We start from the raw sequence: 24,577 nt of genomic DNA, 5'->3' as shown, positions 1-24,577 counted from the left end.
GATGAGCCCCTTCAAGTAGCACCTGTGTGGCAGAGGTTTGCTGGAGTAGAAGGTAAAAGTTGGGAGGGCTCCCCAGGGAGAGGCTGGGATAGACTTTTGACTTCATGAGCTATCACTGGAACCTGCTTTTGAAAATGCAAAACTGGCATTCTTTGCACACACTGGGCGCTTTCCTCCAAAGCTGTCAAATTCAATGAGGATAAATATTGAGTAGTAAGTGGGCTTGATTTTGCTTAGCTTTTGACTAGGCAAAAGTCAAAAGCTGACTTTGGGGCGGCTGATTTATTCAAAACTAATTTTTATGCATTTTTTTACAACAAGGGAACCATTCGTATAAAAAGAAAATGAAGCTAAGAAAAGGCTTATTACAGCCGTAGGAGCTTGGGTAGGCAGCAGACAGACTTGGTATAGAAGGTGCTTTTGAAACTACTTCATTGAGTCTAGATCTTTGCATTTTTTATGGAAATCACCAAGCAACTGCCACAGTTCTTCATTTTGCTGTTCCTCACCTCCCTGCTGAATGAGAGTCATGACATCTCAGGCAGTTTGGGTCAGCATGGCCACCTCTTTCAGACTGAGCTCATGCACCCACCCCAGAGTTAAGGTTCTTCACATCCCTCTCCAGGCACCCGAAGGGGCCTAAGATAACACAGCTAGTAGGGGGAAACTCAGATATCAACCTGATGGTCCACGTGATTTCCAGCTTACGTGGCTGGATTTAGAGGCCAAAGTCCCAATATTGCCACTAATAGCTTTATGGCCTTGGGTAAATTGTTTTTTCCCTATGAGTCTCAATCATCTTGTCCTTCACAAGAGCTGAGACTCTCTACCTTGCTAGGTTTTTCAGGAGGACTAATGAAGTGCGAGAACTCATGAGAAAATTCCCAGCACAAGCCCTAATACACACAGGAGGGTGCGTGAAAAGAGTTGGATCTCGGCCGGGCATAGTGGCTCACACCTGTGATTCTAGTGCTTTGGGAGGCCAAGGCAGGTGGATCTCTTGAGGTAAGGAGTTCAAGACCAGCCTGGCCAACATGGCAAAACCCCGTCTCTATTAAAAATACAAAAAATTAACTGGGCATGGTGATGCTCGCCTATAGTCCCCCCTACTCAGGGAGGCTGAGACAAGAGAATCGCTTGAACCCCGGAAGCGAAGGTTGCAGTGAGCCGAGGTCGCACCACTGCACTACAGCCTGGGCGACAGAGTGAGACTCAGGGATGAATATGAAAATAATTTTAGGTTTCCACGGAGCAGTTTCTTTAAAATATATTTTACAAAAAGAAAGAAAAAGAAAAGAACCAGTGAATAAGTGATTTGAGTCTCACTCCAGATATATTTTAATGTTCTCTCCCTTTTCAAAATTTACAGCCAATGTCAACAAATACTTAGTCTGTCTAATCTTTTTGTGGTTTGCATAGAAGGTGGATTGAGTGTTTTTCAAAGTTGGGACTTCCTGTTTTTCCCTGATCTGTGTTTTTCTCTTTTAATTCTTCATTTTTTTGCATCAGCCAAGAACACATTCATATGGGACTAGTCTTAAGTTCCAAGTGTGTTTGAGGGGTTTAAAAATTAGGTGATATAGTAGTTTATGTCATGTTTTATCTGTTTAGTGTACTTTTATCTTCATATGGAAGTAAGTAATTATGGAGAAACATTTTTGTTCTGTACTTTTAGAATGATGTGAGGAGGGAGGTGGAGTAGAAATCTTAATGCATATTAACTTATGAAGAAGCATCGTATTCTATATTGGGGAATTGGAAGGTACCGTAAGACTTACTTTAAAGCAGACTAAACTGTATTGTCAGAGCTGTTAATTTTACACAAAATGAAAATGTGAGCCGGGTCTGGTGGCTCACGCCTGTAATCCCAGCACTTTGGGAGGCCGAGGCGGGTAGATCACTTGAGCCCAGGAGTTCGAGACCAGCCTGGACAACATGGTGAAACCCAATCTCTACTAAAAATACAAAATTAGCCAGGCATGGTGACACGCAACTATAATGCCAACTACTGGGGAGACTGAGGCTGGAGAATCACTTGAGCCCAGGAATCGGAGGTTGCAGTGAGCTGAGATCGCACCGCTGTACTCCAGCCAGGCAACAGAGTGAGATCCTGTTGAGAGAGAGAGAGAGAAAATGTGTACTGCTCAAAGTCCAAAATTATCATTGTTTTATTCTTAAAGTACAGTTTTAAAAATCTGCTCTTTGCCATCTTGAAAGTTAACAAATAATTTTAGGAGATTCCCTTTTATTCTCAGTAAAACAGAAAGAAATATTTACTGTGGTTTATTCCTTAGTGTTAAAGAGAGGTTACCAAGCCAAACACTGAATACTTTAGAAAATTTCTAGATAGACACAGCTTAGAAATGGAACTTAGCTTTTTTTTTTTTTTTTTTTTTTTATCACCACCATTCTGGGAGCACAACATGAATTTAGGGTAGTTGAATGGGACCTAAATGTGATGCAAGGATATTAAATTTGCTTTTAAAAAATGCATTTAACTCATACGGAAGCTCAAAAGTCAGACTTTGTAAAACAATTCTAACATTGAGGTTGGAACCATTCTTACATTCTTAAATAAATACTATGGTATATATGCTAACTGAGTTGTTGTTGTTGGAGACAGGGTTTCATTCATGTTGCCCAGGCTGGAGTGCAGTGGCGCAATCTTGGCTCATTATAACCCCTGCCTCCAAGGTTCAAGCGATTCTCCTGCCTCAGCCTCCCGAGTAGCTGGGACTACAGGCGCGTACCACCATGCCTGGCTAATTTTTGTATTTTTGTAGAGATGGGATTTCACTATGTTAGCCAGGCTGGTCTCAGACTCCTGGGCTCAGGTGATCCACCCGCCTCGGCCTCCCAAAGTGCTGGGATTACAGGCGTGAGCCACCGCGCCTGGCCCAAATAAGTTTAGATGTAGTTATGTCCAAAGAATCCAAGTGGCACTAAGGCATGTGAAGCACCTTTCCCCCCCTCCTTTTTGCACAGCTGCTCAGGGAGCATTCCACATACCTTCATTCTAAACTTCCCTTTCCACTCATTTTGGTCAGTTAGTATTATTAACCTGTGTGACTTGTGTAGCTATCCCCCTGTGTTTCTGTCTTGGCCTTTGTTACAGTGACAGTCCTTCTCTGTGTATTTCTCTCTGCCTTTCTACTGCCTTCTCCACCACTTTTTCCATCTTCAACTCCTGAGTTCATCCTCCTCCTTGTCATACGAAAGTGCCTAATCCTTACGGCAATTAATTAGTCACTAACGATCAGATACAAGCCCCTAATTCTAAGGCTTTGGGGGATATAAAGAAATGTTCAAACACACTTAGTGTGTGTGGCGTATCTGCCTGGCACCATGCTCTTTCACGAACAATGAACATGATGTGATGGCCATAAAAAGTTAACGGTTTGGCCACCACGTCATGCACATGCATCAACCAAGAGATGGTGCCCGGCAGACACACCACAATCATGAAGTATATTTGAATACATGAAGTAGTTCTTTGAGTAAATACATGACAGTGATAATCCCTGGGACAGGAGCAATCATGTGGCTTAGGCAGGTTAAAGAGGTTTCCTGAGGGAGGAAGGAATTGACCTTGTTCTCAGCGGATGGGCAGAAGACAAGAGGAAGCCGTTCTGCTGGCATTTCGTCGGGATGAAGACAGCACAGCCAGGAAATCCAGAGGTTGGCCTTGATAACTTAGAGTTCTAACAAGGGCAGCACTGATAGTCCTGGTAAGCTTTTAGGGCTCCAAGAAGCCTTCTTGGACCCAGTAGACTGGACTCAGTGCCTTCATGCTCTAATCAGACTGTTAGAATTGTTTCACCTGTTTGTAAACCAATCATGATTTAGGTGCTGAAGTCCAAAAAAGGGAAGTAGGTCATGAAGGGCTTAAACCAGCACCAACAGGAAAGTGAGTCCAACAGGGAGAAGATTCCTCTTTTCTCATGGCCGAAGGTGTGGGTTTGGGAGTCTCACGGCTGTCTTTTGACCAACACATAACTCCTAGTATGTAGCCTTGTGTTTCAAACTGTCGGAATTCACAGTGTTTTTCAAGTGAGATGAGCAGGGAGGCTTCTGCTTACAGATACCATCACAGGGGATTACTCAAAGCATGCCAGTGACCTGTCAACCTTTGCTTTGCCGGGTGCTTCCTTGGCTTTGCACCCTAGAAAATTAGGCATTTCATTTATTTTGTCTGCCTTGATAAAGTTGCTTTCATTTTTTTCATTTTAAATTAATAAAAGCAGCATCTGCTCTGCTCTTTATCATAAGTAAAACGATACAGAAGTGTATCAAGTTAATAATTGTCCCATTCCTGCCCCTCTTAATCCCACTTCTCCTAAAATAACCAGGATCAACAGCTTGGTGTATGTCAGTCTCTAGCTGTCTCTCTGCTCATACAAATATACTCACACATTTTTTAGGGTCTTTTTTTTATGTTTTTAACAGAATGAGAATATTCTATATTGCTTGACTTGCAACTTACTTCTACTTAACACTGTTTCTTGGGCCTCTTTCTTTTTTTCTTTTTTTGAGATGGAGTCTTGCTCTGTTGCCCAGGCTGGAGTGCAATGGCGCTATCTTGGCTCACTGCAACCTCCACCTCCCAGGTTCAAGCAATTCTCCTGCCTCAGCTTCCCAAGTAGCTGGGATTACAGGCACGTGCCACCATGCCAGGCTAATTTTTGTATTTTTAGTAGAGACGGGGTTTCACCATGTTGGTTAGGCTGGTCTTGAACTCCTGACCTCAGGTGATCCACCTGCCTCAGCCTTCCAAAGCGCTGGAACTACAGGCGTGAGCCACCGCACCCGGCCTGTTTCTTGGGCCTCTTTCTACCTCAGTACATTGACTTCACTTAATGTTTGGTGGGTAACCTTCCGCCCTCTGGATGAACCATAATTATTTAACCTTTCCTATGTTGGTGGACACATGGATTATTATCAGCTGTGTGTCATGCCAAAACGCTTTCAGTAACATCTATTTGTACGTGTCATTGTGTACTGGGGCTTTTGTTTAGATGGATTTCTGAAGGGGGATTACTGGGTCAAGGAGTTGTCACATTTTTAATTGTAATACCTCTTGATATATTCCTTTTCCACACAATTATAACAGTTTACACACCCACCAATAATATCTGACATTTCTCATTACTCCTTGTCTTTGCTAGCGCTAGGTTTTACCAGTTATTTTAATTTTTAAAATTTGACAACAATCTTGTTTCAGTTTTTCCTTCTCTGACTTTGGCTGAGGCAGAGCATCTTTTCATGTGTCTGTGCCCTGTGAGCATTGCTTCTTCTGGGAGCTGGCTTCTCTCTAGTTAGTTTTAATATCTGCTAAGGCAAGTGCCCCTCACTAGTCTCCTCTATCACATTTCTCTTGATTTTTCTCCTATGTGGAGTTAAAACTCGTTTTGCCCAGGTCCAAATAAAAATGCAAATCACTAGAATTCTGACTGGAACGCCATCAGATTTACAAATGAGTTCAGAAAGAGCTCTGACATATTTATGACATTACGTCTTCTCATCAAGGAACATAGTTTGCCTCTCCATTTATTCAGGTCTCATTTTATGAACTTTAATAAAATGCTGTGGTTTTCTTTATTTAGGAACTACTTCTTTAATTTATTTCCAGGAAGTTAATAGTTTTGTCTCTTTTATACTGGGAGTGACACAGTTTATGAGTCTGTTATCAGTCTAATAAGACCCAAGAATGTGCCATCAAAGACAAAGAAAATAGACTTTATTTTTTTACTTTTTCTACTTGATACAGAATACTTTTTTTTTTTTGAGATGGAATCTCACTTTCTCACCCAGGCTGGAGTGCAGTGGCGTGATCTCGGCTCACTGCAACTGGTGCCTCCTTGGTTCAAGTGATTCTTCTGCCTCAGCCTCCCAAGTAGCTGGGATTACAGGCGCCTGCCACCATGCCTGGCTAATTTTTTTTTATTTTTAGTAGAGATGGGGTTTCACCATCTTGGTCTCAAACTCCTGACCTCGTAATCCACCCGCCTCAGCCTCCCAAAGTGCTGGGATTACGGGCGTGAGCCACCGCGCCCTGCCGATACAGATTACTTTTAAATAATAAACATATACTAAGGAGTTTTATTAGAATGAAAAGAGAGTTTTTCTCTTAACATATTTATATTAAAATTTTCCTACATGATGTTTGAAAATAACAGTTTCAATTTCAGTTTCAACTCTCATGTTAGTTTTTGCATTGCTGTAAGAAAATACCTGAGACTGGGTAACTTATAATGAGAAGAGATGAGGTTTAATTGGCTTACGGTGCTGCAGGCTGTACAGGAAGCATAGTGCTGGCATCCGTTTGGCTTCTGTGGAGGCCTCAGGAAGCTTCCAATCATGGCAGAAGGTGAACGGGGAGTAGGCAAACCACATGGTGAGAGCAAGAGAGGGAGGAGTGGAAGGTCCCAGACTTTTAAACAACCAGATCTTGCATGAATTGAGCGAGAACTCACTCATCACCACGGTGCTGAACCATTCCTGAGGGATCCACCCCCAAGATCCTCTTACCTCCCTCCAGGCCTCAGCTCCCACACTGGGAATCACATTTCAGTGTGAGATTTGGAGGGGACAAACATCCAAACCATATCACCTGGTAGGATTTAGTACTTGCACCTATGGATATTCGTCTTTTTTGTTTTGGGGTCTCTGAGTAGAAATCTCACAGATCTCAAAAAGGCTTAAATAACTGTGTTTGGGCAGTGGATATTTTGGGGGAGAGCTTCACTGTCTGCTCTCCGCCCTCAGCTGTCAGAAAAATGAGCAGAAATGAAGGAAAAGTCCAAGCTACTGCATGCAGCAGATTGAAGGTGGTATCCAGAGTCACTGGAAGAGCACTGACCAATGGAGCTTTCCACAGTCCACTGTCCTGCTGTTGGTGGGCACATCTGAAATCTTCCTCTGTCCAGAGTTGTTGGAGCCTTGATTGGGGGTTGTACTAACTTCAGCAGGTGCCTTTTCTAGGGCCTCACTTGCTCATTTTAGGTGACAATTAGAAGGCAGAGAAGAGTGATCCATCACTGAGATACCTTCCTTTTCTTTGGGGAGCTCCTTGGAAGCTTCAGTCCTGGGAGTGTTCTTGCAGTGCTGGTCCTGTAGGATTTCTTTACCCAGACTTCCAGGTAGAGGTTGGCCAGGCCAGCGCTCTGTCACTAGATACCATGACCCTGCTCCTTACTCTGTTTAGAGGGAAATGCCTCCAACAGCATGACTTACGTTCTTTATGAGGGCACTACAGTTCCCCGAACTAGGTAGCCATGACTTTAAAATAACCACTTCTTTTAATGATCATTATTTTTCCTACTTAATTGCCTGGGCATGTAATAAAGCATTTCTGTGTGAGGCCATCCACCGCTGCTCACCAGCTTTGCCAGCCTGATGATGGTAGAGATGTGTTTATCCTGCCCCCACCGCCCCATCCTCTTCAGTCCAGTGTTGAGGCGCGGAGGAAGGAGCACCAGGCAGGCTGGCAGTCTCACTGGTTCTATTCGGCAGCACCATATATTAACCAGGAACCTAGGGCAGGGCATGGAATCTTTTTGAGCCTCAATTTCCTTATCCATATCATGGGAATTTTCAGTTCTTACCCTGTTATGTTGTTAGATAAAACTTACCTTGTTACCTTGTTAGATAAAACCAATAAGGTAACATGTGAAGTCATGTTCAAGAATGTGCAGTACTGCGTATGTAAGAGGTTGTTACTATTCATGGGATCTGTAAATGCTTCTTGAATGAATTCATGTACTCCACCAACAAATCTGCCTTCTGATGCTGCAGCATCCCCCCAGGGCCCTGAGGGGAAGGTGGAGGACAAAGCTGCCTCCTTTCACTGCATCTCCTTGGTCTCCTTACCCATGTAGGTGAAAGGGCTGGAGCAAAACAACTCTTCAGCTACTCTAATTTTCAGAAACAAGGCCTGAGTCACAGTGAATCTGGATTTACAGAGTGAAGCACAGCATGGGCACTTACTACCTCCTGTATCATGTATGCATGAAATAGCAAGTGATAAAAATGAATTCATTTTCCCGTCTTTAGCAATTTTCAAAGCACTTTAATTTTATTCACATTATTCTCCAGCTTATTACATTATCATTGTCACTATTTAAGGTGAAAAACCTTAAGTATAAAGCATGGATATCATTGTAAAGACAAAATAAATTCAGGACATATAATTCTTAAATTGCTGTTACAACCAGTGACACTGTTGACTCTGCAAATTTTTGGGGTGCCATGATCATATCCTTTGTCCTTTCTTGTATTGTGTTCTAAACAGCTTAATTCCGTGAGACAATTTTACTTCACCTAGAATACTGTGCATCAATAATTTAAACCAATAACAGCAGCGTGGGATGGCGAGGTAATGACATTCCTACTTGCACACAGCAAAGCAAATGCTGAAGACAGCCTTGTCACAATTAAGTAAAATAGTGCTATTTTAATTTTGCTGAGATTCCTATCTCCATGTGGGGTGTGTGTGTGTGTGTGTGTGTGTGTGTGTGTGTGTGTGTGTGTGTAGAATGGTGGCGACCCTTTTCTGTGCCACAGTGTCTTCTCTTGTCCTGATAGTTGTAGGCAGTGTTACTGATGCCTAACAAATGGCTCAGTGAGACTGGTCATGGGCTGAGCAGACTAACTTGTTTAATGACTGCTTTTAACTCTCTCTCACCTCCTAAAAACAACCAGATCAAGCGCCCCAGACCCTTAGAACTCATTCACAAAACTTGATGCGTGCCAGTTACATAAATACCAATAGTGAGTTCTAACGGATCCCTCACGCAGAAGTAAATGAACCCCACAGGTGAGAAGTGAAGAAAACTTTGGAAAAGTTAAAGATCCTTGTGTAATACACTCTGCCATGTACAAAAGGAGCCCCTAGAGGTTCTTGTCCTCATCTTCAGTAGGCCGCTATAGGGATTCTCTTGGCATCCCCACTGCACTGGTGACGATGAGCAGGTGCATGAGCTTTGCAAGATGGCCTGTGTGGTGCTGGATTTACAGGTTTCAAACTCTTCACCAAGCTTCACAGTCATGATTGCACAATATAATTGACCTGATTTCTTTTATTCTCATTTTCTTGGCATGCCTCAGATATATTAAATACGTCTTTAGTCACACTCAGTTCAGCCTTTACATCTACACCGTAATGCTTATATAGTACTGTTTAAAAAATAATCTTTAGGATCTTTGGAATTTTTTGTAAAGATAGTCTTTAGTCAAAAGTTCTCTTTGATCTGATAGCTAGTCCTCTGTTTAAAGTATTGCTAGTAGACAGAATTTAGCATCAACTGTAATCTCTAATTCAAAGTAAAGGGTTTTACTTTACTTTGGTTTTAGTATAATAGAATGAGGGTTAGGATCGCTAGCTGTGAAGCCAAGCTCTCTGGATTTTTCTCTGAGCTTTGTAACCACCCTGGATGAGTAATTTAGCCTCTCCATACATCAGTTTCCTCCCCAGTAAACTGGGGAATAAAAATATCTCCCTCACAGTGTTGTCAGGGGAAGATAAGATCTTAGAATAGTGTCTGCCACAGGTGAGCACTCAGTCAGTGCTAGTTGCTGAGATCATCATCATCATTATCATGGTCACTGGATTTCTTAAGGTCCAAATGCAAATAGGCCTTCACTCTTTTTTTTACTTAGTATAAACACACTTATAAACGTCCATGGAAGGCAGTAGAAGACACAGCTTGAAGTTGCACTTAAGTCAGAAGAAGAAATGGAGATTCTGAGCTGCTCAGGGTCCACAGCCACAGTTAAGGCACTGGGGTCATCAAGAAAAAAAATCTACTACCAAGCAGGGAGACAGTGGGTAGGGAGAGTTGGTTAAAAGACTCCCGGGATCCCGGATGTAAACCTGTATTCCAGATTTTTGTTTATGGACTTGGTGGTGCTGTTTCAAAATTTGGGCAGAATCTTGAGATATTAACTAAGCAATATCATTTGAGAACCACCTCTCTTTGTAAGTATAAAAAATTAGGAAATGTAGTAAAGCTGTGAGATTGAGGTGGGGAATAAGCATTCTTAAATGGCACAGGAAGCTTTGGGGTTTAAATACACTACAACTTTCATGATAGCAATCCTTTCTTGTCAGGCCTTCTACCATCTTGAATTGAGGTTAAATTTAGCTGGGTGAATAAGCTTCATGTTTCATGAGAGATCAGGAGGATTCAAAGAGGGTCTTATGACACTAAGTCTACCCTTTCATAATGGAGCATATTTTCATATTAAGAGGTCATACAGGAAAATGCTTTTTGTTTTCTCCTGAAGTATTGAAGACACCAACAGGAGAAAGGTGAGTTAGCCAAACATCATCGTACCCTGCTTGGTTGTTTGTCCCTATTCTTAATGGAAGCTCCTCTCCAGGTGTGGGAGGTGACTGAAAACACCACTGTTGTATTTTGGACTTGCCCAATGTTGTCTTGGGGTTTTCAGGAAGCACTAAATATGGACAGCACCACACAGAGCAGTCACTTTGACTCCTGAAGGGACCAGGTTCCGTTTGACTGCTGCTCCCCCTGAACCACAACCTCATGTGTGGGCGTGAAGTTCTTGGCTGAAGCTCTAGCTAAACAGAGTGAGGGAGTCTCATTTAGAGCTGTATAGATCCCTGGAAAAATAAAGCATGGCTGGAAAACTACCGGGAAGACAAATGATCCAATTTAACCCAAGCCACTTTTCAAAACTCAGACCAACAGAACAATAACAGTGGAAAATTACAGGAATCCAGGCTCCTTGAGAGGACTGAAATCCAAAATTGCTGATTCTCCATGTCTTTGGAAGAAGGCTCTTCCCACAGGTAACTGTGCCTGCACATGTACGTCTGACTTTTCCACGGGTCCACACATGTACATTTTCTGACAACTTAGGGTGTAAGGTAGATTTTAAAACTAGATTTCGTCTACTACAATGGTCAGTTTCCTTGATGTCGTCGTAAGTATAATGAGATCGTTGAAGCTGTAGACTGAAGAGTTGTCTTTTATCAAAAGGATTAGATAGATGGCAGCCCAGGCTGGTTCTGAATGAGATAAAATAATTACCTGGCTCTTAGGTATCATTGCTTTTTCTAGTCCAGGATGAGGCAAGTAAAGCAAGTATTCATCTTACCGAAAGTCAAAAATGCAGCTTTCAACATTTCACATAATAATCTCTTGCTATTTTAGGGAACGGTATCAGCTTCCAACTGGACACCCTTTTTTGTGGAAGAATTTGAAAAGTTCTTTCCATATGAGAAACATGATTTTGTTTTGTTTTGTTTTGTTCTGTTTTTTTTTTGAGACAGAGTCTAACTCTGTTGGCTAGGCTGGAGTGCAGTAGCAAGATCTCGGCTCACTGCAACCCCCACCTCCTGGGTTCAAGTGATTCTCCTGCCTCACCCTGCCAAGTAGCTGGGACTACAGGCATGTGCCACCACGCCCAGCTAATTTTTGTATTTTTAGTAGAGACAAGGTTTTGCCACGTTGGCCAGGCTGGTCTTGAACTCCTGACCTCAGGTGATCCACCCAGCTCGGCCTCCCAAAGTGCTGGGATTACAGACATGAGTCACCACCTCTGGCCCATGATTTTATTTTCTAACCATGTGGTCATGAATGTGTATAACAAGGTCAGGGCCCAGCAGCCCTTGGCAGGTCCTGACTTGCATAGCCACCTCTCCTGAATGCCCTGTCACCCATCCAGGCACCCTTCATTCACAGTGAAAGGTGGTTCTCTGTCAGCAGCACACTCAGCTTCCCCAGGGTCAGGAAAAAAAAAAAAAAAAAAAAGGCTGTTATCCTTTGTGAACTTCTGATTTCCTCCTCATGGCAACTAACTTCTGTTACAAGATTTGACTCCATAATGGAACAGCTTGTCCTCTATCCCAATTGACATCCAAAAAGAGTTGAAAAAAAATCTTTACTTTCGCTTTACACCAAGGAGGCTAATTATGTGGCCCATTGCTGCATTCTGTTCATGTCCGTGTGTCTACAGTTAAGCAGCCAACTGGGTGCTCAGTGTGGCTTGGTGGAAGTGGTCATGAAAGACCTACCCATCTATTGAGAAACGATCAGAACTACATGAATAGGTACAGTGACATTGTTAGCACTTTGCATATTTTAAGTTCATAGATTCTACCTAAAAAAGTATGGGTTTTTCATCCAGAAGTCTAAACCTACAGTTAGAAGACTTTCTTTATGAATGACCAGACATAAGTTTTGTATCACAGTTAATACACATTCATTTGTGCATGTATTGGGTTTCAAGCATTGTGCTAAGTAAATGCAGAAAAACTGGTGACAAATAAGCCCAGTCCCTGCCTCAAGGAGGTAACAGACTGATGATATGGGCGGTCAGGTAAGCAGGTAACTGCTGTACACCTTGACAAGGGCAATAACAGAGTCTCAGATCTGCACAGGGGGCTGCAGAGCACAGAGGAGGGAAGACAAGAAAGAGGGTGGGAACTAGAGGACATTGGGAGTCAAGAGAGGGTTTCTTTTTTAGGATGGAAGAGACTTTTGCCTGTGTAAACACTGATGGTAAGACCAGTCAAGTAGCAAAGATCAGACAAAAACGAGAGGAAGATGGTGGATTTGAACAAGGCTCCTGAAATGGTCAGAGGAACATAAAGGTAGAGCCCCAGATGGATAGCCCTACACTCACCCTGGTCAGGCCCACCTTTCCTTTGTGACAGGAGGGAGGAGGTGAGGAAGAGCTTAGGTCAGATGTGTTTCGTTGAGTTTTGTAGTTTCAGAGAGAGAAGCAATAAGAAATTTAGTTTCTACCTGATGGGTTCCACATTCCAGATGAATAAGAGGTGAGGTCATCTGCTGAGTAAGAAGGAATGCATCTCAAAGTCTTCCCAGCCTAGGAGTACTGAGAGCAGGGAATGGGAAAGACTAGAGGGGTAATTGGGCAGCTGACAGCATGCAGGGAGCGTTGGAGACCATGTGTGTGCAGTGGCAGCAGACTGTGTGGCTGTGTATTCGTTTCCAGCAACTCTCAAAGCCCAAGTAGAATTCTACAAATACAGTTAAGGCTGGAATAGGTCAGTCAGGTGAATCCAAGGCTAGAGATTTGCAGGCAGTGAGTTGTGGGTTTTGGCAAGGGTGGGGTTAAGTGATGACCCTGAAGTGTAGGCTGCAGTAGTAAGGAAGGGAAGACAGGAGGAGCGATGAGAGGGAAAGTGGGTTGTTGAGAGAGTGACAAGCTTAATGAAGTTTAGAATCAAGGGAGTGGGAGAAACAGAGAGCTGAAAGGGCAGAAATTGCAGCCGGAGATTTTAACTGAAATTTGAGAAATGGAGCAACTCTGGATGGTGGAGGCAAAGGTGTGGCTACAAGAGTGGGCGCTTGAAGCAGAGTAGAGGTCACTGGCATGGAGGAGGTCAAAGAACTCAGAGGGCATTGGGTGGGTTGACCAGATGGATATTGAAATGCCTTCCCTGCAGAGTTGAGATGCAGAGGAGACTCTGAGCCAAGTGGCAGGGTCCCCAGTGAAAATCTAGGGACTAGAAGGGATCAACTTCTCCATTTGGAACTCTAAGATGAGAGAGGAATATGGCTAGGGGTTTGAATCTCAAAAAAGCAGGGAGTTTACAGGAGAGCAGAGATGCATTGGCTGGAATGGTGTGGACAGCAAGAATGCACATCTACCTCCAGGACTGCGAGGATCAGGATGACCCCAGGCCAGGTGCTGCAGGTGCCCTCACCTTCCTATTGCCCAGCTCTGGGGTTGCTAGGAATTTCAGCTGCTGGGTGACAGCAGCAGTCAAAGGCCACGCAGTGCCATCTCAGGTGGAGGTAACACAAGTGGCAGAGGCAGGCAGGTGCTGTTCACTGGAGCGGGACTGCAGGGCTTTTGCCCAGGGCCTTATAACCGTGATGGAACCTGCAGGAAGCATGGAAAGGGACATTCTCCTCCAAAGGCCCAGAGGAATCAGACTAGGGGACCACTCTGTTACTGTGGCTGGGGTGGGCTCATGGGCCCAACTTATGTACTGAACCCCAAAAGATAATCTGTCTACACATCAGTGCTTCATAGGTTTCCCAGACAGGAGATGAGCTGAGCAGCTTGTACACCAGACCTCCTCTCAGCGAGGATGGGTTACCACCTGGACCCGTGCCCCAGGGGCACGGCCCTCCTTCCCACTTGCAAGGAATGCTTGTTGCTAGCATTAGCATGAAATGACTGGCAGGATTGGGGTGAATTGGTGCCTCCTGTCCTGAGGAATCTCAGACTACAGTATAAAGATATTTCTGGTCTCTAGATCTGAAGTTTACAATGTTGGCGTCTCTTTTAGGATTTAATGATCTAGACAGCTCATACCAGGGAGATCAGTTCATGTCTGTGGGATTTGGTAAACATTTCCGTGGAGGTTATATTTTTTACTTTTTAATATCCTGTGGTTTTGTTAACTTACTGTGGAAAAAAAAATCAGGCAACAGAACACAGTGAACCTGGTAGATACTGGGAGATACAAAGGCATGCATGACCCACTCAATGCCTTCTGGACCCAGATATGTTTGGTTTTTTTGTTTGTTTTTGTTTTTGTGATGGAGTTTTGCTCTTGCCGCCCAGGCTGGAGTGCAATGGCGCAATCTCGGCTCACTGCAACCTCCACCTCCCAGGTTCAAGCGATTTTCCTGCCTCAGCCTCCAGAGTAGCTGGAATTACAGGCGCCCGCCACCACGCCCGGCTAACTTTTTAAATATTTTTAGTAGAGACAGGGTTTTGCCGTGTTTGCCAGGCTGGTCTCAAACTCCTGACTTCAGGTGATCCACCTGCCTCGGCCTCCTAAAGTGCTGGGATTACAGGCGTGAGCCACTGCACCCGACCCCAGATATGTTTTTAAGTCAGCCATTCCACATTGCTAAGTACCCACTGTGTAGAGAAGACTGATCTGAAATGCCTTGTGCTGTGCACCTGGGGCCAGACCTAGGCTGTGAGTAAAGGGCGGCTTCATATTTACAACTGTTGGACTGCTGTTAAATCTGGCTCTAATCTAAAGTAAAGTGTCTTTACTTTGGAAACCCCATGAATGTTTAGAGACTCACCTTTAAACAGTGAACCTCTGCCCTGGTGGATGTCTTGGCCGTCTGCCTCAAGGCCTAATTCATGCTGGAGACATCCTAGACACTTTTTTAGCTGAATTTCATGACCGTAGCTATTCCTCTTTACCAGACACAGCAACTTCTTCCTGGTCTTGGCTAGAGATGCAGCAGTATTTGGGATTGACATTACCTGAAGAGCACTTCCTATCTAACTGAACTACAGCACAGCCACAACACTGGCATGACATAGAAGGCTCGCCACATCCTTCGTGTGTTTAGATTTACTCCTAGTGTGCTGTGGGGCCAAATCGTGGACTCTTTTTTCCTATCTCTGTTCTTTCTAGAAGATCTTGTTCAGTCCCCTGGCTTTAAATTCTATCTGTAGGCTAATGACCTCCAAATGTATATCCATAGCCCAGACTGACCCTACGGACTCCAGACTCACAGAGCTGACTCTCTCATACAACTTATCTATTTGGAATCCTAACGGGCATCTCAAATCCAATATGAGGCTGCCAACGGCGCTTTTGCTTTTTCCTCTCAAACCTTCCCTCTCTCATTTCCTCAACCCAGAAAATTGCGGCAGCACTTGATCAGTGACTCAAGCCAGAAAGCTCAGCAGTCATCATCAGGTTCTCCCTCTTTTTCATGCCCAGGAGGATGCGGGGGGCAGCCCCCTGCCCACACTCTGCTCCCTGGGAAGAAATGTGGGAAGCATGAGCCAGGCATCGGGACCCAAGCCAAGTGTAGTCCCTGCCACACCCATTTGCTTTCCTTACCACAAGCTCTCCAGTCAGGCCACTCTCCCTCTCCACTACTCGCCCTCGCCCAAGCTGCACCTTGTCTGGCCTGGGTTACCATGGGGCCCTTGGCCTCTGCACCTCGCATCCCTCTCCAGCCCACTTCTATCACCAAGGCCGGTGGCAGCCCCTGTCCTGCCTCTGCCCAGACCTTTAATGGCTTCCCACTGCTCTTGCAGCAAAATACATGTTCTTCACTGCCACCTAGAATGATCTCAGCATTGCCTGCTTGTCCAAACCCACCTTCTACCCCTCCCTATTTATCTTACTGGCCTCCCTTCTGTTCCTTAAATATACTAAGCCCTCCTGCAGGCCTGTACCTGCCTCCAGCTCTTTATGCACCTGGCTCACTCTTGGTCTTTGGGTCCCAGCTCAAATGTCACCTCTTTAGAGAGGTTGCCTTGTCTACCTAAATGAGCTCCTGCAAAAAATATCCAGCCATTGGCACATAGTAGGCCCTTATCTGTGGGTTCACGTCTGCAAGTTCAGCTACCTGCAGTCAATCACAGTCTGAAAATTGTGCAGTATTTTGAGAGAGAGACCACATTGACATAACTTTTACTACAGTATATTGTTATAATTGTCCTATTTTATTGTTGTTGTTGTTACTCTTACTGTGCCTAATTTATAAATTAGACTTTATCATGCTTTGGGAGGCAGAGGCAGAAGGATCGCTTGAGCCCAGGAGTTCAGCCAAAACCAGCCTGGGCCACACAGCAAGACCCCATCTCTACAAAAAAATTAATAAAAGTAAAAAATTAACCAAATGTGATGGTGCACACCTGTAGTCCCAGCTACTTGGGAGGCTGAGGCAGGAGGATCACTTGAGCTCAGGAGGTTGAGGCTGCAGGGTGAGCTGTGATTTTGCCACAGTACTACAGCTTGGGTGACAGAGGAAGATCCCATCTCAAAAAAAGAAAAAAAAAAGGGATTTATGGATGTGTGTGTATAGGAAAAAACATAGTATATATAGAGTTGGGTACTATCCAAGGTTTCAGGCATCCATTGGGGGTCTTGAATCGTACTTTCTGTGAATAAGGGGCACCTGTGTATTTTTTTGTCTTCAGTACATATCACAGTAAATGTTTATTCTATTTGTGTACATTTTACTTCATTCATCCAAATATGTATTGATCATCTATCTTGAGATGCCCTACCACCCCCCATGTTGTAGGTCTGGGGATGTAGCAGTGAAAGGAAGGTCTCTGCTTCCTGGAGCTTACATTCAGATAGCGCAGCCAGGCAAGAAAATAAATAACAAGTAAAGATGTGATACAATGTTAGGAAGTGAACATGCGATGAAGAAAAACAGGGTGAGCAAACAGTAGGTGACTGAAGGACCTATAATAACTTAATGATTAGCCAGGCGTTGTGGTGGGCGCCTGTAATCCTAGCTACTCGGGAGACTGAGGCAGGAGAATTGCTTGAGCCTGGGAGACAGAGGTTGCAGTGAGCCGAGATCATGCCACTGCACTCCAGACTGGGTGACAGAGCGCGACTGTGTCTCGAGGAAAAAATAATAATAATAATAATGAATGGGAACAAATCACAAATAAATGGGCAACAGGTGATTTATTCAATAAGTGATTTTGAAGTAATACACTAGTTGGAAACAATTAGTTTTAATCCATAACTCACTTCATAAGTTTCAGGAAGATTAAAAAGTGTGCAAGTGAAGCCATAAATTAGAACAAAATTATCCTATCTATGGCGGGGTAAGAATGGCAAATCCAAAAGCATAGAAACAAACTCCATAAAATGATTGACAGACTGCATGATAACTGAATGTTTCTGGTATCAAAAGAAAACATGGAACCAAGCAGTGAACACACTGGGGGAAACATTTGCTCCAGATGGGGATAACAAAGTACTAGTAATATGAACGTAGCTCATGTCCTCAATTCTGCAGCTTTTTTCATACTTTTGAATGTTTCTTGAAATTGGGATGATTTTCAAATAATGTGTATATTTAATGCGGTCATTAAAAACATGAAATCAATGGCATTTCTTACAAGCAATAATATCTTGCAGGTAAAATGTGATTTTAAGAAGTGTTTCTTTAAAAATCAGTTCATACAATTAGTATGAACACTTAAGTTCTCAGTAGAAAATAGCCAATTCATTCATTCATTCAACAAATAATGGAGTGTTTACAATGTCGCCTTGGCAACAAGGGGGTAGGTGAACAGCAGTAAACAAAAGCGGCAAAAATCCTTGCTTTCAAGCGCCTGTCAGCCAGCCACTGCTTCGTGCCCTGCGCATTACCTACCTTGCTTCTCAAATCAGTTGGGTTATTTTAGGGAGAATAAGTACTTTAGCCAAGGCCACTCAGCGGTTAAGTGATAGAAGCAGATTCCAACTCAAGCCTGCATGGCTTTAAACCCTGTGCTCTTTCCTCAAATTACCATAATTGTTGGGCTAAATCAAACTTTCTCACTTCGTCTCACTGACAGAGCTATCATCACCCGGGCTCTCTCTCTTCCCACCTACCTCAGCACTGGCTTGAGGACTCAAGTCCGGGAACTGTTGGTGGAAATGAAAAGCATTCCAGTGGATGCCTCAGCCCAGGCTAGTGTGTTTTTAGCAAAAAAAAAAAAATGTTTTCCCAAGAAGACACGTAAAATGTCTAGTCCTCCATTATTTAGGTGCCCTATGAGATGCTTTTAAATTTTTGCTAAATAATAGATACCATCCAAGATTAACACATTCGAGCAATAAACACAAGTAAACAATTCACAATCCTAGATTTTGGGAAGGATGGGAAAGAGAAAGAACAAACCACATGCTATTCCTGACGTCTGAGAAATAGGTGATTAGAAGCTGTCCTAAATGGAGTTCTCTAGAAACAAAACCTGTGTGTATGGGAGGAAGCAGGATAGGTGGTGGGGAAAAGTGCAGGGAGGATGTGATCCCCACTGGAGACTGGCTTCACCCTGATCCCAGGGAGAACTCTGGAGCATGAATTGTACCACAGTGGTCCCACTTGGAGGCAGGGACACTGATCTTACACACCCCAGTATATGAAATCAGCCAGTGGCTTCGTGCTGACTGGAACTATGGTGGATGCATCAGATGAGTTTCACCGAGGCATAATGGCTGGGAGTACGTCTTCCTGACAAGAAGACAGCTGTGAGCCATTAGTGGCCAATTCCCAACAGCTGGGGATGGGTCCACTGCCAGGTAAAGGATAGGGGATCTGGGTGAGACACCAATAGTGTCCCCTACAGAAGGCCAAAGGGAATTAATTTGGTAAACTATCAAGTGGTTAAGTTTTGCACATAGATAGGAGGAGCCCTTAGACTAGAGATGTTTGTTGAGCACAGGCACTTGATATAAATGAGCTTTTTGTTTTTTATTTTGTTTTAGGGTGTTAATGTATTCCATCAGGGAAAATTTGTTTCTAAGAAAGGCATCATGGCAGGTGTGCTCTGCAGAGGCTAAGAAGGTTCTTATGGAAGTTTTCACCGTTATTAGTGGAAAAAAGGAAAACAATTAGAGATAAAATTGGAAACAATTATCAGAAGCTAGCTTATATAATACCAACTGAGTCAGAAAAATGATAATGAGCTCCTACGGCTAGCATATATTTTTATTCTAGATTTTTCTAAAAATTATATTTCACATTGATATTTTCCTGTAAATACATTTTTTCCTAACAGTGCTTTGCAGAGAATGTCAACTCTAAGTTTTCATTCTGCCAGCCAGCTGTGTCTCCTGGTAAAGGAATGAAACAATGGCACAGAATGTGAAGCCCTCGAGTTTTGCCGAGTAGCTCTGCCTGTGCTTCTGCCAGAGTCTGTGACACTGGATTACATGTAGGGACCACAACCTAGATCAGCCCTTGAAACCAAGGAATAACTTGAAGTGTAACGTGAAATACCTCCTTTCATAGATTCTGAGGCACACTCCTTCCACCTCCATATTTTAGTAACTCTGAAATCTGGATACATCTTACAATCAATGACATCCAATTATAATTGGGAACAGTTTTTTGTTTTGTTTTTGTTTTGGTTTTTTTTTTGTTTTTTTTTTGAGACACAGTCTAACTCTGTTGCCCAGATTGGAGTGCAGTGACACGATCTCAGCTCATCGCAACCTCCACCTCCCGGGTTCAAGTGACTCTCAGCCTCCCGAGTAGCTGGCATTATAGGTGCATGCCATCACGCCCGGCTGATTTTTGTATTTTTAGTAGAGACGGGGTTTCACCATGTTGGCCAGGCTTGTCTTGAACTCCTGACCTCAAGAGCTCTGCCCATCTCAGCCTCCAAAAGTGCTGGGATTACAGAAGTGAGCCACTGCACCCAGCTGGAACACTTTTTCTTTCTTAGTGGTATATAACTAATAATGTACCTTACTGTCGTGTCAGACCCATATTGACTTCAATACAGATGGCACCACGTTCAAGAGGCCAAAGAAGCGATCCAGAGCCAGTGAATGAGACCTAAACCCTGTTTACTGAGGGGACTTACATACAGGAAAGTCCAGTGGTGGCAGGCCGGACAGGAGAGCTGCTACCATTTGTAAAAAGCATGCAGTTTATGTAGATCAGCTGTGTCAGCATTCTTGGAGTATGTTTAAGTTGTTATTCTTATCAGGTGCATCTGCCATCAGAGTCGTTCTCAGGATGTGCTGAAGTTATTGCTATCAGATGTGTCTGCCATACACTTACAGTCTATAGTATCAGATTCAGTGAAACAATGGTGGATTGAGTTTACTTTGTTTTGTCATAATGTAGTATGATTCTTATATATGTTTGAAGATTAGTTCTTGAATCTTTTTTGTTGTATTCAGTCTTTCCTCTTTCAAGCACCCGTTGGCTCCTTTGGTATTGTTGAGATTAGCTTTACCCAGTATAGCAAGGTAACTCTCAGACTATGGCTATAACCATATATTTGTAGGGAAAATCATCAACAGCTATCTTGATTAATAGAAATAGGAAATAGACAGGAAAAGTGCATTTCTTTCATTTCTTCTTCTTTCAGTTTACATAGCAGAGACTGAGTATGAATTCTATGAATGTGATTTTGTCTCTATTGGATGAGTGACAAATGGCAGGGCCAAGACTTTAGCATATCTTTTTTCTTAAAAATATGTTGTGGATATATGTCATTCTGCATTTGTCAGAATCCACAGAATGTACAACATACCAAGAGTAAGCCCTAATGTAAACTACATTACACTAGTCACCCCTATCCACAGTTTTACCATCCATGGTTACAGGTACCCGTGGTTGACCAAGGTTCAGAAATATTAAATGGAAAGTTCCAGAAATAAACAATTCATAAGTGTTAAATTGCATGCCATTCCGAGTAGTGTAATGAAATCTCTCACCATCTTGCTTCATCTCTTCCTCATCACAAGGAGTACAGTAAGTTATTTTGAGAGAAAGACCACATTCATAAAACTTTTTATTATAGTATATTGTTAATAATTGTTCTGTTTGATTATTATTGTTGTTAATCTCTTACTGTGCCTAATTTACAAATTAAACTTTCTCATAGGTATGTATATATAGGAAAAAACATAGTATATATAGGAAAAAACATAGGTACTTTCCATGGTTTCAGGCATTCACTGGGGGTCTTAGAATGTATCCCCTAAGGATAAGGGGGGACTACTGTCTGGTCTTTGAGTAATAATGATGTGTCTGTGTAGATTCACTGATTGTAAGGCATGTACCACTCTGGTGTGGGATGTTGATAGCAGGGGAGGCTCCGTGTTTGTGGGGGGCAAAGGATATATGGGAACGCTCTGTACTTTCTGCTCAATTTTACTGTGAACCTAAAACTGCCTTAAAAACAGTCTATTTTTAAAATATATATAACTATACAGAAAGCTGACTCTTCCGCTTAGTTTCCTGTTCCTAATGACAGATGCAGTGTTCTAGAGGCATTTTAGTCGGAAAGCTCTCTACCTGGACATCCATTCCCACTGGTCTGCTGTTACCGATTTGTCCTCAGGGTGGGAAATTTAGTTTGGAAGTACCATCCCACCAAGGCCTGCAGTGCCTAAGAGAGTCTCTCTTGGAGGATGGTTAAAGTAGTCAGGGTATTTTACAACCGCATCTTCCTGAACAACCATTATCCAAAAACACTTGTTTTTTAGTCTAAAGGTGTTCTTTTCATATTTGTCTGTGAAGAGCTCAGGAATGGATTTCAGGTTAAAATATAGTAGGAATCAGGTAAACAACATGCATGAATGAAGAATATAATAAATTCTTTCAGTACCTTTTTTCATAGCATAGAGCTCTGCTATGAAGAATACATAACATATACACAGTATTTAAGATTACATGTGCACACATGAACACACACACACATAACCCTTCTTTAAAGAAAAAAGAACCCATCCCCTTGATATAAACTGTTAGACTCATTTTCAGAATGTCTCTTGCCATTATGTCAATTCAGCCTGCAAACAAAATTTAACATTTTAGTTTTTTTAAAAAAATCAACTTTTAACCAAAACTTCTTAGAATTATTTTTCAATATTAGCATAAAATATTTGTTGGTGTTTTGCTATTATTTTAACTGCAGTGGACAGGTATCTCCTTCACAAAAAGAAACTCAAACTGAAGCTGATGTAGATGAAAATGAAAACCAATCACCTTTATCCAATTACATGAGATGCACCCTATAAGCTGCTTAGTGTTTCTATAGAAACGTGATCTGCTGAGTTTCATCTCAGAGGTATGATTCCCCAGAGAAGAGATGACATTTCTAATGCTTGTGGGTTTTTTCCCCCTTCCCAGGCCTTGAACCGGGGCATTGCTGCTGTCAAGGAGGATGCAGTCGAGATGCTGGCCAGCTACGGGCTGGCGTACTCCCTCATGAAGTTCTTCACGGGTCCCATGAGTGACTTCAAAAATGTGGGCCTGGTGTTTGTGAACAGCAAGAGAGACAGGACCAAAGCCGTCCTGTGTATGGTGGTGGCAGGGGCCATCGCTGCTGTCTTTCACACACTGATAGGTGAGGCCGCCGACCACCACTGACGAATCTACCTTTGGCAATTTCTTATTCCTTTTTATTGATTTAAATGTATTTATTGAGATAAGTGGTTTCTTCACTAATTATCAAATGTTTCTTATGAAATTTTCAGGGGATAGAAGGAAAGCGCTTGTGCTCCTAGCTTAAGAGGATAATGTGTTTTTTCTGGGGAGCTGTAGTTTTGTGTCTCTGATTCCCAAAGTGAAAAGCAGTGATTTCATTAGTAGGGGATTACATCTAGGAATAACATTTGGTAAGGCCAATAAAATAGCAGGTGCTTTCGTTAGAGATATGTGTGCATCATTGTACTGGGTCATTAAATCTTAAGAATAAAAATAGAATGACTGTTATTTAGATTAATGCTTATTAGCAGTGAGAACAAATGACAGATTGTTCTATTTATTAAATTAATTTGTTCTAGGATCTTATTCTATTTTATTCAAAGACAAGACTAAATGCTCTTGTCATAGCATTCTTTCCATGAAACAACAGGAAAGCTGTATCATACATACAGTGACTGGCCTCCAGTTTAACCAAGACCCTGGAAAAGCAGCTCTCCTTCAGGGCTGGAGTTCTGCTGCTGCTTTCTTGGTGGGGATAAAGCCTTCAGGGCATGATTTCTGAATGTCGTGGCTTTAAAACAGCTTTGCTTACCTGGCATAAAAATCGAGTGGTACCTCTATTGAAGCCAGTTACATAAAACACTGTGAATGACACTTCATAAACCCATTGTGTACCTTAAAATTGTTGCGGATTGTATAAGACACATGACTGTCAGTGGTGAATAAAGGAACCAAAAGATTAACCCGGACCGTTTACAGTGTGTTCGCACAGCAGCTAATGCTTACTCACATAACTGCAAATCTGAAAGTAAATAAGGTAAGGCCTTTGTGGTTTTCCTTTTTAATGTGACATAAAATTTTGTGCTAAGAACATTGTGGAAGAGAGTGCATCTGCTGATGGACCAGACATTCAGCCAAAGCATTGATATTGATCCTTTAATTTGTGCTCAGAGCTTCAGGGCATGGAGTAAAAAGGAGCTCCCTCTCATTTCCTCAGTTTATGCCCTGAATGCTAACTGTGGACTGAGTGTTTGCACATGTACTTGTATTTGAAGTAAATTTCTGCTACATTTGACCTGAGCCATTTTCAAAGAATACATGTACAGTATTTGGGGAAAAAAAAAAAAGCCATATATTTTGTAAAATAAGGGGCTTCCTTAAATAAGCAAATGAGTTCCCTTTGCTACTAGCTCTTTTTTTTACTTGGACTTATAAATAATCCAACATTCCCTATTTAGCCATGGTTGGATGAGACTTTGGGAGTAAACAGCTAATTATCAGTTGTCAGTAATTCTGGAAGAGAAAAGCTAAGCATCCCGTGTTATTGCAATTGTCGGGAAGAAAATGTGGTCATTAAAATAAAAATCAATGTCATTTTAGTTTTTCAATTTTAAAATAGAATTATAAAATTTTAAATTTAAACCAAAATGGTTTTCTGTATCTCATATATATTTAATAATCATTATTAGTTTTTATACTTTTGCAATCACAGCATTTTTCCATCCACCAAACAAATGTTTTCCACAGTTGCTACGAAAGCATGTATGAATTTCTTTTGGACATCTGAAAATCAGATCTTAACAACGTACCCTTTTCTAGAGTGTTGGCCTCCTTACCGTTTTCTGCCTAAGTCTTTAGCCGCTCTCTTGCCTCTGCCATCTGCTACATCGGGCATCTTTGTTCACCTT

At 42.5% G+C, this 24,577-nt stretch overlaps 1 protein-coding gene across 2 annotated transcripts in view; it reads left to right on the top strand.

The window, feature by feature from the left end:
• Positions 1–24,577, top strand: part of ANKH (ANKH inorganic pyrophosphate transport regulator) — a 161,499-nt gene that overhangs the window by 78,672 nt on the left and 58,250 nt on the right. For both annotated transcript variants that reach the window (XM_054487325.2, XM_063664671.1), the window contains exon 2: positions 22,593–22,809. In XM_054487325.2, the coding sequence (XP_054343300.1) occupies positions 22,593–22,809 (217 nt within the window). The remainder of the gene's footprint in view (positions 1–22,592; positions 22,810–24,577) is intronic.

The sequence above is a fragment of the Pongo pygmaeus genome, chromosome 4 (assembly GCF_028885625.2).
Source record: "Pongo pygmaeus isolate AG05252 chromosome 4, NHGRI_mPonPyg2-v2.0_pri, whole genome shotgun sequence".
NCBI lineage: Eukaryota > Metazoa > Chordata > Mammalia > Primates > Hominidae > Pongo > Pongo pygmaeus.
This window is presented reverse-complemented; position numbering and strand designations above follow the sequence as displayed.